This window comes from Pyricularia pennisetigena, assembly GCF_004337985.1.
Source record: "Pyricularia pennisetigena strain Br36 chromosome 7 map unlocalized Pyricularia_pennisetigena_Br36_Scf_8, whole genome shotgun sequence".
Lineage (NCBI taxonomy): Eukaryota > Fungi > Ascomycota > Sordariomycetes > Magnaporthales > Pyriculariaceae > Pyricularia > Pyricularia pennisetigena.
This window is the reverse complement of record NW_021940920.1, coordinates 1,384,967-1,396,981: the sequence shown is the minus strand read 5'-3', so window position 1 is coordinate 1,396,981 and position 12,015 is coordinate 1,384,967. Positions and strand designations below refer to the sequence as shown.

Here is a 12,015-nt window from a genome sequence, read left to right as displayed (position 1 = left end):
CATCTCACTGGACAGCGGCTATTTTAGGGCCCTGCCAAGCATGGTGCTTACGGCGGAGCAACGTACCCACAGCCACCCTCTGCACAGTAAGACGACCACAACACCGGGCAACGGCTACAGCCATGGGCCCGCCGAAAGAAAATTCGTACAAAATTTGCCAACTAGCCTGCGACTTTCTTAGTGGTTTTTGGTTGGTTGTTTACGGCTATAGTGCCGTATTACTGCGTTGCTGATGAACTTGCAAGGTAGAAAAACCTTGGCTAGTCTAAAAGGCGCCAGGCATTGTGAAGACTGCTGACCGCCTCTACGATACTGGCAGGTTGATATAACAATCATCTGCTACGGACATGCGTAGTGACTTGCTTGCTTGACCAGAAGCTTCATTGTGAAGAAAAGAAAAAAATCACGTAGTCGGCTACTCCATCATTATCCGCACCCCGCTCGAATTCAGCCACCAACCCCCCCGCCCCCAGAGATACCCGTATACTGTCATACTTTCCACTGGCAATAGCTAGCCCCACTGGCCCACGCAGCACTACCAACGATGCAGCTCACGCAAGCCGCCTACCTCGTCCTCTCCCTCTCGGCCACGGCCCTGGCAGCACCCGGCGCGGTGACGACGTACATCGTGCCGCGCTCGCTGTACGACGAGCTGCGGTCCGTCGGCTACCTGGACCGCCGACGCTCGGCGGTAAACGTCGTGCCGGAGGAGCGGTCGTTCGCGGACGAACAGCCGCACCTGGCCAGGCGCTGGGGCATCAGCATCGGCGCCAGCAGCGACAAGACCAAGGGGGTGGGCATCACGCCCTGGCTGTGCGCCAAGCTCGGCGACGGCGCCACCGTGACGTGCGGCATGATGAAGCCCTACTGCCAGGTCGTCGACGCCGACTCGCCCGGCAACCGCCGCCTCATCCCCGCCGACCCCGACGTGACCGACTGCGGCATCAAGAACGGCGTCTGCGCAAAGTGGGATCTGTTCTGCAAGGACGCCCCCGACTACAAGCCCAGCGAGGACGTGCCCAATGCCCCTGGCGCGCAGAAGATTGCCATGGAGTGATTTGGAGAGCAACAGTTTGCCTCGTGTTTCTTTTTTCTTTGGCTTTGTTCTCGTCTCCACTTCTTTTTTTTTTTTTTTGTTACTCGTGCTTTCTTTGCATTTTGGGCTTTTGGTACTACAATGCGAGGCGTTTGGAGAAAGGGCGTCGTTCAATGGCTTGGCCAGTCTTTTTTTTCTTGTTTTCATCTTATACCAATAAATACTGCGCAACCAGCAGAGCGTTATTGTCTTTATAACTTTTTACACTGACAAATTTGATGTATATGGACCGTATTTGAGGTAAAAGTGCACCGGAAGTTGGCAGGCTTCCTGGTCGGTAATTACCTACCTACCTAGATCGTAGCTATTAGCGTTATTTTTTTTTTTTTTTTTTTTTTCCAGCATGGCATGGCAGAGTTGTCCCCAAAATTTACGTGACATTGACTGTACGCCGAGCAATATCTGTTGCCGTCTACACTGCAAGAGCAAAAACCAAGCGAGCGCCTGGTTGTTTCCTCTCGCGTGGAGCACTGAGCTGTAGACAGTCGGTTCAACAAGCTGTTGGATGCCGCGTTCGTGTGCTTGCTCAGACTCTTTCAGCACAACATCTTGACGCAAGGACTCGAGGTCGACGTCGTTCAAGCCAATACATCAAATGATGCTGCTAGTAAGTTCTATCTGTTGTCATAGTGAGTAAGATGAAGAATCACTGCCCATCGTCTTAATCAAGTTTGGTAAACGTTTGCTCCTGAAATACGTGATTCGGCTTCTCCAACGTCAACATTCTCCCTGTCATGGTAAACCTCGGGCTTCCTCCGCTGTGGCCTTGGACCTAAACCTTTGCCGAGTGCAGATTCACCCATGTTTCTGCCTAGATACAGGCGTTGCCAATCCGATAAAAAATATAAAACACGCAGTTTCATATTGCCCAAGCCGCGCCGTTCCTGAGACCGTTGACGCCCAAATGATCATAAGCAATCGCAATAAGCGGGATTCACAAGGCTGAAGTTGGTTTCCCCGCCACCAATCTCGACCGTGAGCTTGGAGCGTCGACCACAAGGAATGGGCCCTCAACATAAGAATGGGTACCAGAGAGTCTGGTTATCCCGGAAACGTTCTCGGGTTGAGAAATGTGCGAGACTAGCGTCAACGCGCATCCGTTCCTCGTCGGCGGATTGTGATCTTGCCGAGGTTCCTGCCATTCCTCAAGCGTCACATAATGGACTCTTGGCGCGACCAAGCTGCATAGACCTCGTTCTCGAGTCCGGAACCACCCAAGCGACGCATGTCAATGTTGATCGTCTTCGTGCGGAACTAGCCGGGAGGGCACAGTTTCGCCCATCCCGTCTCGGCATCTTTCCACATCGGGTGTTTCTCAACCCCATTCTCACACGAGCCAAACCCCCGCCCCGGGCTCACTCGCCAAGCCTCAACCTCAACTCCTTCTCCTTCTGCGCCACCTCCATCTCGAGCCTGTCGACGGCGTACTGCAACGCCTCCTTGCGCTGCGTGAGCATTTTGGCCCTGAGCGCCGCGCCGCCCTGCAGCTTCCTCCGCCCAGCTGCGGACCCAGCCCTGCCGCCCGACGGCTTCCTCCGCGCGGCGGCGGCCTCGTCGTCGCCGGCGGGGCGCGACGAGGTCGAGCTCAACCGGCCGGCCTGCAGCTCCGCGCGGGCCTTGAGCGTCTCGATGCGCCGCGCCTGCCGGTCCAGGTGTCCTTCTGCGCGGTCGAGGAGCAGCGACACAAAGGGGCCGATCTCGGAGCGGAGGGAGGCCTCGGCGGCGGAGAGGGTTGTTGCAGGGATGAGTTCGTAGTGCTTTTTTTTTTTTTTTTCGTTGTGGGTGTTTCAATGTTAGTTCTTTTTTTTCGCGCAAACATTGTCAAGTTTTTCGGTACTCAGGAAAAAAAAAAAAAGACTAGAATATAAGAGAGGTTTTGCGTACGCGGACAGACTTGAGGACGTTGCACAATCGTGGAAAGTCGGCGACGCCCGAGTCTAGGGTTTGGACGGACGACTCCAGGAAGGAGAGGGAGGTGCGCAGAGAAGAGACGCAGTCGCCGTATGTTTGGAGCGTCTGCGATGTCGATGGATACGATGACATTTTGGTTTGCCGTTACTATGTTGGTGGGGTGAGTACTTTTTTTTTGCAGACTGCTGCTTGGATCAAGTGGTGCTGGCCGTGGGCGTTGTTTTGACGCGCCAACACTCAAATCTTGTGCTGACGTCGCGTCTTGGATGTCGGCGGAGTGACGGGTGCGGGGTACGTCGTTGGTCGTTCTGGTTCTGGTGGGTTACTTTGAAGATCCCATCCTACGCTGTAATCATATTGGACGTGGGAACCTGGTGGAGACCAAACCAACTGCCGAGCTGAGCCCATCCTAACCCTTGGGTAACACTGCCTTGCCGATTTGCAACAAGCGCGTTCAGCGCTGGCCAGGTCAAAGGCATGTCAGTGTCTGTTCTTTTTATCATCAGCAGTTGCTGCTGGAAACTGTTGGCAACCCTCGTGTCAGTTAAAATGAAAACCCGCTCAAGTGAAAATGCCAGCAAGGAATGCGTTTGACTCACAAGATATTTTAGATATTTGTATAATGTACCAACAAGTCCATGACGGCGACATCCAGACGCCTGAAGGACCAAAGCATCCTTGAAACTCACCCATCTTTGGCAATCCACACACTTGGAACAGCGAGAGAAAAAAAAATGCATCAGGCTCATTTCTATTCCCCTCGCCTATCCAGCGCTTCAATAATGGAATGAATTATACTGCTCCTTGCAGCTGCGCGAGCCACAGTGACCCGTCAAGGACGTGTGCTTGCCGTGGTGCTTCTTGCTGGGGCAGTTGGACTCGAAATAGCTGTTGCTGCTGACCTCCTCTGGCTCCCGGGACGACGGCTGCTGCTCCTTGGCGAATCGTGCGCACTGCTGGAGGATACTGTGCTCTTCGCGGTAGACCTCGCCGCAGAAGTCGCACTTGTAGAGGATGGTGTCGTAGGCACACATGTTGGAAGTTGGTTGCTGGGGAAATTATTTCTTTTTTCTTGGAAAATCGGCGTCTTGGTTAAGTTATGTGGAAACTTGGGTCGGTGGTGACGGTATGAAATTGTATAGTCTGCTGACGACAGGCTCCTTTTTGTTGTATGTTTTGACGAATGCAGTTGGTTTATATCCCGGGCCAGCCATCAAAGGGCGCATTCTTATCTGCCCTGGGGGTATCCTGTCTCGATGGCGTATTTTCGTTGTCGCTCGGCTTCATTTCATTCTTGTCTTGCCTTTTTGTTAACATGACGATGAAGCGCGCCACGTCTTTTCCCTTGTGTCTTTTTTCAGGGCAGGGCGGCACCGCCCTTTGTTATACCCTTGACGAAAGTCTTTTGTCACTGGTCGGCAAAAATATCCTTTTTTTTTTATCTTCAAAAGTCTTTCACTTCGAAACGAGAAGACTTCGAAGGGGGAAAAAAAAGAGGTCTTTATTCTTTCCTCATACCAGGGGGACTGACTGCACACACCTCGGCGCATGCGGTAATTTCTCCAGTTGGTTTGTCGTGCTTTGTTCCGAAACGCCCTCGTGCACGCATTCGAGTTGCTTCTTGCCTTTTTTTTTTTGGCCGAAATGATGCCCCCCCTGGCTTCTCTCCGGAAGGGCGGCTTTGGGCAGCAGCACGCATCACGTTTGCCCCCTTGTCAACGTCAATTTCGAGGATCCAAATTGGACTAGAAACAAATACTCTGCAGACAATTAATAATGAAACGGATCACTGGATAAAGTTCTTTTTTTTTTCTTTTTCTTCTTCTTTTCAGGCAGATGACAGTTGCTCTGGCAGATGAATAGAGGCAGACAGGGGGAGAATTAGGCTAAATGAAACGCCGCCCCAGTCCCTATATACACCGATACTATAGACTGCCACGGATATCTTTACGCGAGGGAGGAACGCGCGTTTCATCAACCCCAAAGAGGGAGCCATGGCATACTCACTCGAGCTTACGCAGATACATACCCATGCAGTTGATCGGACAGTAGTACGTAAACGGGCAGCGCGGCACCCGCGGCACCTCGTCCCCGCCGGCCCCGTCCCCATCAACCAGGTCCTCCGGCCGGCCCCGCGGCAGCAGCATGTTCTCCATCTGCTGCGCCTTCAACCTCGCCCGCATCGACGCGCACCCGTACCGACACCGACGCGCAAACGGGCAGCTGTGCGGCACGCACTCCGAATCCTCCCCCAGCGGCCCGTCCGCGTTGACCGGCCGCCCCGCGTGCGCGTGCGCCATCCCGTGCGCCGCCCACCGCGCCGTGCGCGCCGTCCCCATGCGCTTGAGCCGCTCCAGGCGCTCCTTCTTGCGTGTCGGGGCCGGGCTCGCGCCGTCTTGGGTGGCTGCGGGGTCCGCTTCCGGGGTGCCGTCGCCGCTGCTGCTGTTGCTATTGTTCTCGAGGTCAGCTTCTCTGGCGTTCTTTATCATTGTGCACCGCCTGCACAGGTCGCCCTCTGGGGTCACCCCCAAGGACTGCCCGGGGAAGGTCGGCTCCTCGCTGCAGCGCAAAAGCACGCGGGGGCCTGCGAGGAAGGCCGCGCAGTGGGTCATGACCTCCCATGTGGACGGGTCGGAGTAGGGGGTGCGGCAGGACTGACAGGTTAGCAGGTCTGGGTCATCGTAGTGGCACATCTTTGGTGGAGTGCGATGCGCGTATGTCTGGGGTATGGGAGCTGGGCTATATATAGGTGGATGTTGACTGTATAAATTGGAACACTTCACGGGGGAAAAGCTTTGCCATGGACAATCTTACTGTGAGATCGAATCTGGATGGTTGTACTTATGTGTAAATATGAACGGGTAGCCATTCATTGCCGGACATGGTTATTCTTTGATCTGCAGCCCATCATTGTTCTGGGTATTCCTCTTACAATGCCTTTAACAGGGTCTCTCAAAGAACGTCCTCGATCAAAAGCCGTTTCTTTGTCTTCCTATCTTCCGATTTCTAGTGCTCAACCACACAAGCAGTAGTGCCGGCGGCAAGGACCCTTTCAAGACTCGATACTTACGTGCCAAAAGTTCTAGGTCCATTCATTATGGTCAAAAGGCCTGGTCAGTTGGCACTGGCACAAGACATGGGCACCACATCACGTTCGCTGCAAAGTGACCTCCAAGGCCATATGTCGGAAACGGACTTTTGTGATGGCACGTAATACTTTGCGGGTTTTCAGATTGGGCGTTGTGTAGAAAAGCACACTGATCCGGTCTTTGATGAACGAGCTGAAAGATCTGGCCGAACGGGACCTCCCTTGGAGCTTGCGTTTCAGTTCACATTTGAGAACAATAACATTCCTCGGACATGGCCCACAACGCTGCGTCTAGCATTAACACACTAGATATAGCTACATCATACTCCTCGACGACAACCGCGAACGAATATCTGCCACCACATTCAGAAATGTGGCGCAGCATTGGCGATTCGTCTTCAACCGGCCTGGAAGAATGTACGCATCTCAGACATTCAGTATCATAAATTTTAGGACACTTTACCGATTTCCTGGCACTAGATCAGAGAAGGCATGGTGCAGCGCAAAGTGTTAAATCCTTGAGACGTTATGGGCATATTTCATTCCATGACTTATTTGACAGAGAAAAATAATAACAAAAGAGACCGCGTTTGTGAGAATCAAGAAAAGGAGTTTAGACAGAGGAGAAGAAAAAAGAGAATGGGTTTTTGATCAAATGATATTGTGACAGAGTATAAGAATGGGATAAGCAAGAAACATAACAGAGTCAAGAAAAATCGAGAGAACCACACAGATCCCGACCGAGCAAAAATGAAACAAACGGATGAAGCCGTGACATCTATCCCAGCAAACCAAGGCCAAGAACATCAAGAAAATATGTTCCTTGGACAAAAGATACCAAAGAGAGTGGGTGCTTTTTTTTCCCCCTCATTTATCGGCCCGCGCAGGTCCACATGCATAAACTTTACATGCTCTGGGGGATGTAGCAGCTACCCGATATCCTATCAAGAGCAAACATGAGGGTCCGGGAAAATCCAACCCCCCAAGCTTCAAAAAGGCCATAAAAGCGCTATATGTTCATATGTGGCTGCGCGATCGAAGCCATGCTGCAGTAATAAACCCCATAAAGTCGAGGGGTGCGACTAGAAGCTGAACCAAACGCCGTATGCATTCCAGAGGACGATGAAGAAGTTTGTAAGAGGAAACCACTTGCAGCAAGTCGTGTGATGACAGCAGTCGTGGTGCACAATGAACCGAGTATTGTAGACGGGTAGAGTGTCGATAAGGATACAGCGTGGTGATCCTGCGTTCGCTCGATGCGCCATTACCGGCTCGTCGAATCAAAGAAGCGAGTGGACGGGGGCACCATTGCAAATGGAACCCCGTAGGTATCGTCATTCGTCATCAAATTCGAATTAGATGTGTGTGATTTAGGTGGGTAGTCGACGTAAGCTTGGTATGGACTCGATCACGTTTTGGTAGCGTGATCAAAGCCAGACGTTGCGGGAAGCGAGAGTATCAGCCGCCTCATAGCAAAATGAGGTAGTTACTCGGCGCAATACCAGTCTCACCCGTCTCTTTCCTCGCTTGCCACCATCTCCCGCTGACGTCGCTAACCTCCAATATCTCGTGCTTCGAGAAGCTGATTTCATTGGCGTCGTCGGGGTTGGCCTCGTACGTGTAGATGGCCTTGGCGCGGTACGGGTACTCAGTTGGAGGTACTATCTCCGCGTCCGCTGCACCGCCCGCGGGTGGCGTCGTCGTCTTGGGCAGGCCGCTGGCTGGGCCGGATGGTGCCGGGAAGCCTCCTGGTGCTGCGCCAGAGTTTCGCATGCCATTGATCGGCGAGGGGTTCTCGAAGCCGTTCAGCTGCGCCGACGTGTACATCTGTGGGGGCTGGACCGACGTCGAAGTCTCAGGGCGGCCGATGCCGTAGCCACCACCGCTCATGGTCTGGCGGTTGTTGCTCGCCGACTCTTTGCTCAAGGCGAACGAGTCCAGGTAGGCGCGGGGCATGGCCGAGGGCGCGGATCCGAAGTAAAAGATCCAAACAATCTGCGGGGATGTCCGTGATGATCAGCATCTTTCGCTCCAGAAACATGACGTGAAGAGGCAACTTACCGTGACCATGGACAACAGGATGAAGCCAGCTGCAGCGGCTTCCTTAGCGCCGTTTGTCGAATACACCAGGCCGTTGACCGACGAAGTCGTCAGGACCAGACCGCAGGCCATGTAACCGACAAGCGCAACATGATAAGTCTGTATGGTGTCCGAGGCAACGACGACAAAGACACCTGGAATCAAGAAGAAGTAGAAGACAACTGTCCACCATGTGTACGTCGGGAAGCCCTGTGTTGTCTGGACCTGGGCCACAATAGATGCGATGAAAGCAATGAGCCATGCAAGCTATGGAGTGACGAATTCTGTCAGTATTCACCAGGAGAAAAGCCGACCAAATTCGGAATATCAGCCTGCCGGGGCTTGCAGGTAGACTTACGCCGGCAATCGATATCGTCGCCAATGCAAAAGGGTCACCAATGACATTCCCCAAGCTAACGCCTCTCCGACCACCTCCGTACTGTCCTCTTGAGTGTTCCATTTTGCGCAGGGATGGAGAATGCAACGAGCCGTATGATGGCATAGGAGAAACCGCACCGGTTTTTCAGTAATCGCTGCCTCCGATGTTGATATAGAGCTAGTGTCTATCAAGCAACGTTGGACATTTGAGGTTGAAAAAGAGAAAAGGGCGTCCGGAATAAAGTCGGTTCGGAAGTGGAGCTGATCAGGTACGTAATACGCAGTGAGTAAAATGCGGAAGATGCCGGTTCAATCTTGGAATCCACGTTCGCTATCGTCAATGGATTTCGAGGTGGTAATGTTGTCAAGGAGCGACTGTGAATTGAAGGATTCGTGATGGTTGGCGTAGGTTTAATCTACCAAGTCGGCACAAGTCGTTGAACTGTTTCGATGTCGTGCCAGAACAAGGAGGTTGGCGGACGAGAATTGATCGAAATGAATGAATTGAAGGAGATATGTTGCAATCGAGTCGTGAACTGTCAGAGCCGTCCTGCTCGCTTTTTTTCAGCCCGGATAGCACAGTAGAAGTGGAGATGGATGTGATGTGCCGGATGTCTGCGTCCGAGTCAAAGACAATGCAATGCTGCCTTGTCGCTTTGTCGTCGTCGTCGTCGGCTGGTCACAGCACAGAGTTTCGCGTGGAAGCCGGCGGAAAGTCGTCCAGGTCGAAAGGAAGATAACTTTCTGTGCAGTGCAGTCGGGCAATGTCGGTTTGTCCGTCAGCAAATTCCAACCCTTGGGTTCCCAGGGTTTGGTTTCAACCTTCTTTGGGGTTTTCGACAGGCGCAGGGTTGGCGGTCGAAAGGGTGCTAACTGCTCTGATCGGGAAGCAGCTGGGCGTATCGTTTGATTCGAACGCTGTTGTTGGCCGTCCAGGTGGTGCAATGTGGACACCAAGGAATTGTCGAGAAGTCGGCGCCTCTGGGTTTGGTGACTGGTGAGGGAGAGGGGGTTGCTGTCTGCAGCGAGTGAGGGAAGGGAAATGGGTGGAGGAGGGTTAATGTCGGGAGAGGCGGAGCATGCAGCCACCTCTGGACCGTTCGGTTTCTCGAACAGTGAGTGGACAGGGCCAGCGTCCCACACTGTGAACCTCCTGCCTCTGGGGCGGACGGGTTGGGTGCTGGGCGTGCCAAGCAAAAGGAGTAGGGACCAGGGTCAAGGAAGAAGTGGGTCTGTTCCGCTGACAGGGAGGGCTTTGCTTTGCGTGAAAACCAATTCCAGATTCGTCTTCCCGCGCTCCAAACTCAATAGGTTGCCGATCACCTTTTTTGATAATGGATTGGGAAATTTTAGGTTTGCTCCCTACCTGCCTACGTAGGCAAGAATTTCATCATTCTACCAACTCTGACGTACAGCGACGAGGGAAGCCATATCAAGGCCCTATTCTATTGCTTCGCTGACAGACTTCCGGGATGCTTCCCCCTGAGGTGTCAGGCAACCGAGCCAATCTATGCCAACGCACGAGCCACCCACCACTTCATTCAGCCTTTTGCTTGGACCCACACCAAGGACACCAATGGACCTTTTGACTGTCTCTTGCAAGCGTTGAGCTCAGCTGTGCTCCAATAACATCTGCAATGGTCTGACTTTGCCGTTGCGAAAGGCGTTGGAATGACGAGCCCATCATGTACGTCTAATGCAATGCATCACTGGATTGCCAGGCCCACTCTCGCCCCTCGGACAGAGAGAAAGAAGGGAGCAAAGAGGAAGAGAGTGAAGAGAGAAAAGAAAAAAAAAAAACACACACACACACACACACACACATAAACAGCTCCCAATACCAAGTAATGCCGGAGCCTTGGCTATGAGGTCGGACTTCCTCTGTTCCGTCTGCTCTTGCATCGGATGAATGATCCGACAGTTGAGACGCATTTGGTATCTTGCAACTAAACATCGAAGTTTATTTTTATTATTAATTGATTGATTGATTGACTCCTTTCACCTTGACTGTGGGGGATGGTACGTGTTAGCACTCTTTACAAACACATACGGTAATCACATATTTAGAAACACAACTACGTAAGTACCTAACCACTTGCTACCGTACAATTCCCATCGATCTCATAACGTGATGCATGGTTACTTATTCATCTCCACATCGGCCCAGCTCAAGTGCGCTTTGTTCTTGGTAGAGAGTGCACAACGGGAAACCCCCCACCCGGACCATCAACCAACTTTGTTTTCCCACCAATCTGGGTTTCACTGCATGTGAAAGAAAGAGAGAAGAAAAAAAGGCTGGGTTTAGCTTTGTTTGTAAGTAGGTATGTACGTATGCACTTTCACTCCTGGTAACGTAAACCGATCGTCTCTTGTGTCCAAATACATAATAGACGCAAGACAGCACTCGCTAGCAAGCAGTGAAAAAAGAACTAGCAACCTGTCTGTCTGTCCTGCATTTGGTGCGTGTGTGGCTGACTGCAGCCCCGCCACCCAAATCTGAGCCGTCCCTGTTTGAGATTTAACAGGGGCTCAATGCAGTTCGCCAAGCGAATTGGGGGCTCGTCATTGGTCATGACATTTGCGATTTCCTTGAGTTTTTCGATGGGCTGGCTTTCTAGCAACTGGGATGACACTGGGAGACAAAGCAGCTAACCTAGATGAATAATAAAAAAGATCCAACGGGGATGCCACCAAATATGCATAAGCCGCGAACTGGGCTGGGCGGGGAAAGGGGGAAAAAGGAAAAAAACTCAATTGTCCCATTGTCTCAAAAAGTCGAAATTTGCATCCAGCTGCAAATGCCAGCTATACTTTTGCTTCTTCATCTTTGCCTTGCTCCGAGCTACGCCAATTATAGGTCGGCCGGATACAAGCATTCGATTGCAACGCAATTAGTGCTGGAGAAAGTTGACGGTTTTTTTGTTCAACTCTAGCAACAGCGGGTGCGGCAAAAAGATAAAAGCAATATTGCAGCCGAAAATAGCAGAAAGGGCTTGGCCAGGCACAAAGGACGTTATTGAACATGGCTCCCCCTTATAGCGGCTGCAAAGAGATGGCTCAGCAGCAAACAAAGAACAAACTAGGGACCTAGGCAAACATCAAGCGCGGTTATCCAAGATTCCGTTTAGCCTTTCAAAAAAAGAGCCTTGGTCCCATGTTGTTTTATTTCATCGACCTTTTTTTTCGCACTTGATGGTGGCGCAAAGATTTGACTTGTGCGTTTAGGCTCGCCCTAGGCTTTCGCCCCAAGATTCTCATGGACCGGCCCACCTCCTTGGTGTCACTGCTCTCAGAGTTGTGCCTTGCAGAAAGGCTACGAGTTTAAAATTATTCCAACACCAAGTGTCTGGTCCGTTGCAGACCCGTTGCGATCCGGCGAAGTTGTGCGCAGATTCGTGGGTTCGTATATCGCCGCTCTCCAAACCAAAGTCTTCTGGTGCTTTGGGATTTGGTTTTTTTTTTT

General features: G+C 52.1%; 5 protein-coding genes across 5 annotated transcripts; 1 reads left to right on the top strand and 4 right to left on the bottom strand.

Moving 5' to 3' along the window:
• Positions 1-544: 544 nt before the first annotated feature.
• PpBr36_09529 (uncharacterized protein) lies at positions 545-1,057 on the top strand (the record flags this gene model as incomplete). Its single annotated transcript, XM_029896650.1, has 1 exon — positions 545-1,057. The coding sequence occupies one exon, from the start codon at positions 545-547 to the stop codon at positions 1,055-1,057; it is 513 nt and encodes a 170-aa protein (XP_029744842.1).
• Positions 1,058-2,030: 973 nt separating this feature from the next.
• On the bottom strand, positions 2,031-3,139 carry PpBr36_09528 (uncharacterized protein; the record flags this gene model as incomplete). Its single annotated transcript, XM_029896649.1, has 3 exons — positions 2,031-2,277; positions 2,456-2,853; positions 2,981-3,139. 3 exons carry the CDS (start codon positions 3,137-3,139, stop codon positions 2,031-2,033), a joined length of 804 nt encoding a protein of 267 aa, XP_029744841.1.
• Positions 3,140-3,244: 105 nt separating this feature from the next.
• Positions 3,245-4,041, bottom strand: PpBr36_09527 (uncharacterized protein; the record flags this gene model as incomplete). The annotated part of the gene is made up of 2 exons (XM_029896648.1): positions 3,245-3,353; positions 3,806-4,041. 2 exons carry the CDS (start codon positions 4,039-4,041, stop codon positions 3,245-3,247), a joined length of 345 nt encoding a protein of 114 aa, XP_029744680.1.
• A 969-nt stretch (positions 4,042-5,010) lies between these two features.
• Positions 5,011-5,700, bottom strand: PpBr36_09526 (uncharacterized protein; the record flags this gene model as incomplete). The annotated part of the gene is made up of 1 exon (XM_029896647.1): positions 5,011-5,700. The coding sequence occupies one exon, from the start codon at positions 5,698-5,700 to the stop codon at positions 5,011-5,013; it is 690 nt and encodes a 229-aa protein (XP_029744679.1).
• A 1,862-nt stretch (positions 5,701-7,562) lies between these two features.
• PpBr36_09525 (uncharacterized protein) lies at positions 7,563-8,676 on the bottom strand (the record flags this gene model as incomplete). The annotated part of the gene is made up of 3 exons (XM_029896646.1): positions 7,563-8,090; positions 8,157-8,441; positions 8,533-8,676. The coding sequence occupies 3 exons, from the start codon at positions 8,674-8,676 to the stop codon at positions 7,563-7,565; spliced, it is 957 nt and encodes a 318-aa protein (XP_029744844.1).
• Positions 8,677-12,015: the final 3,339 nt, after the last annotated feature.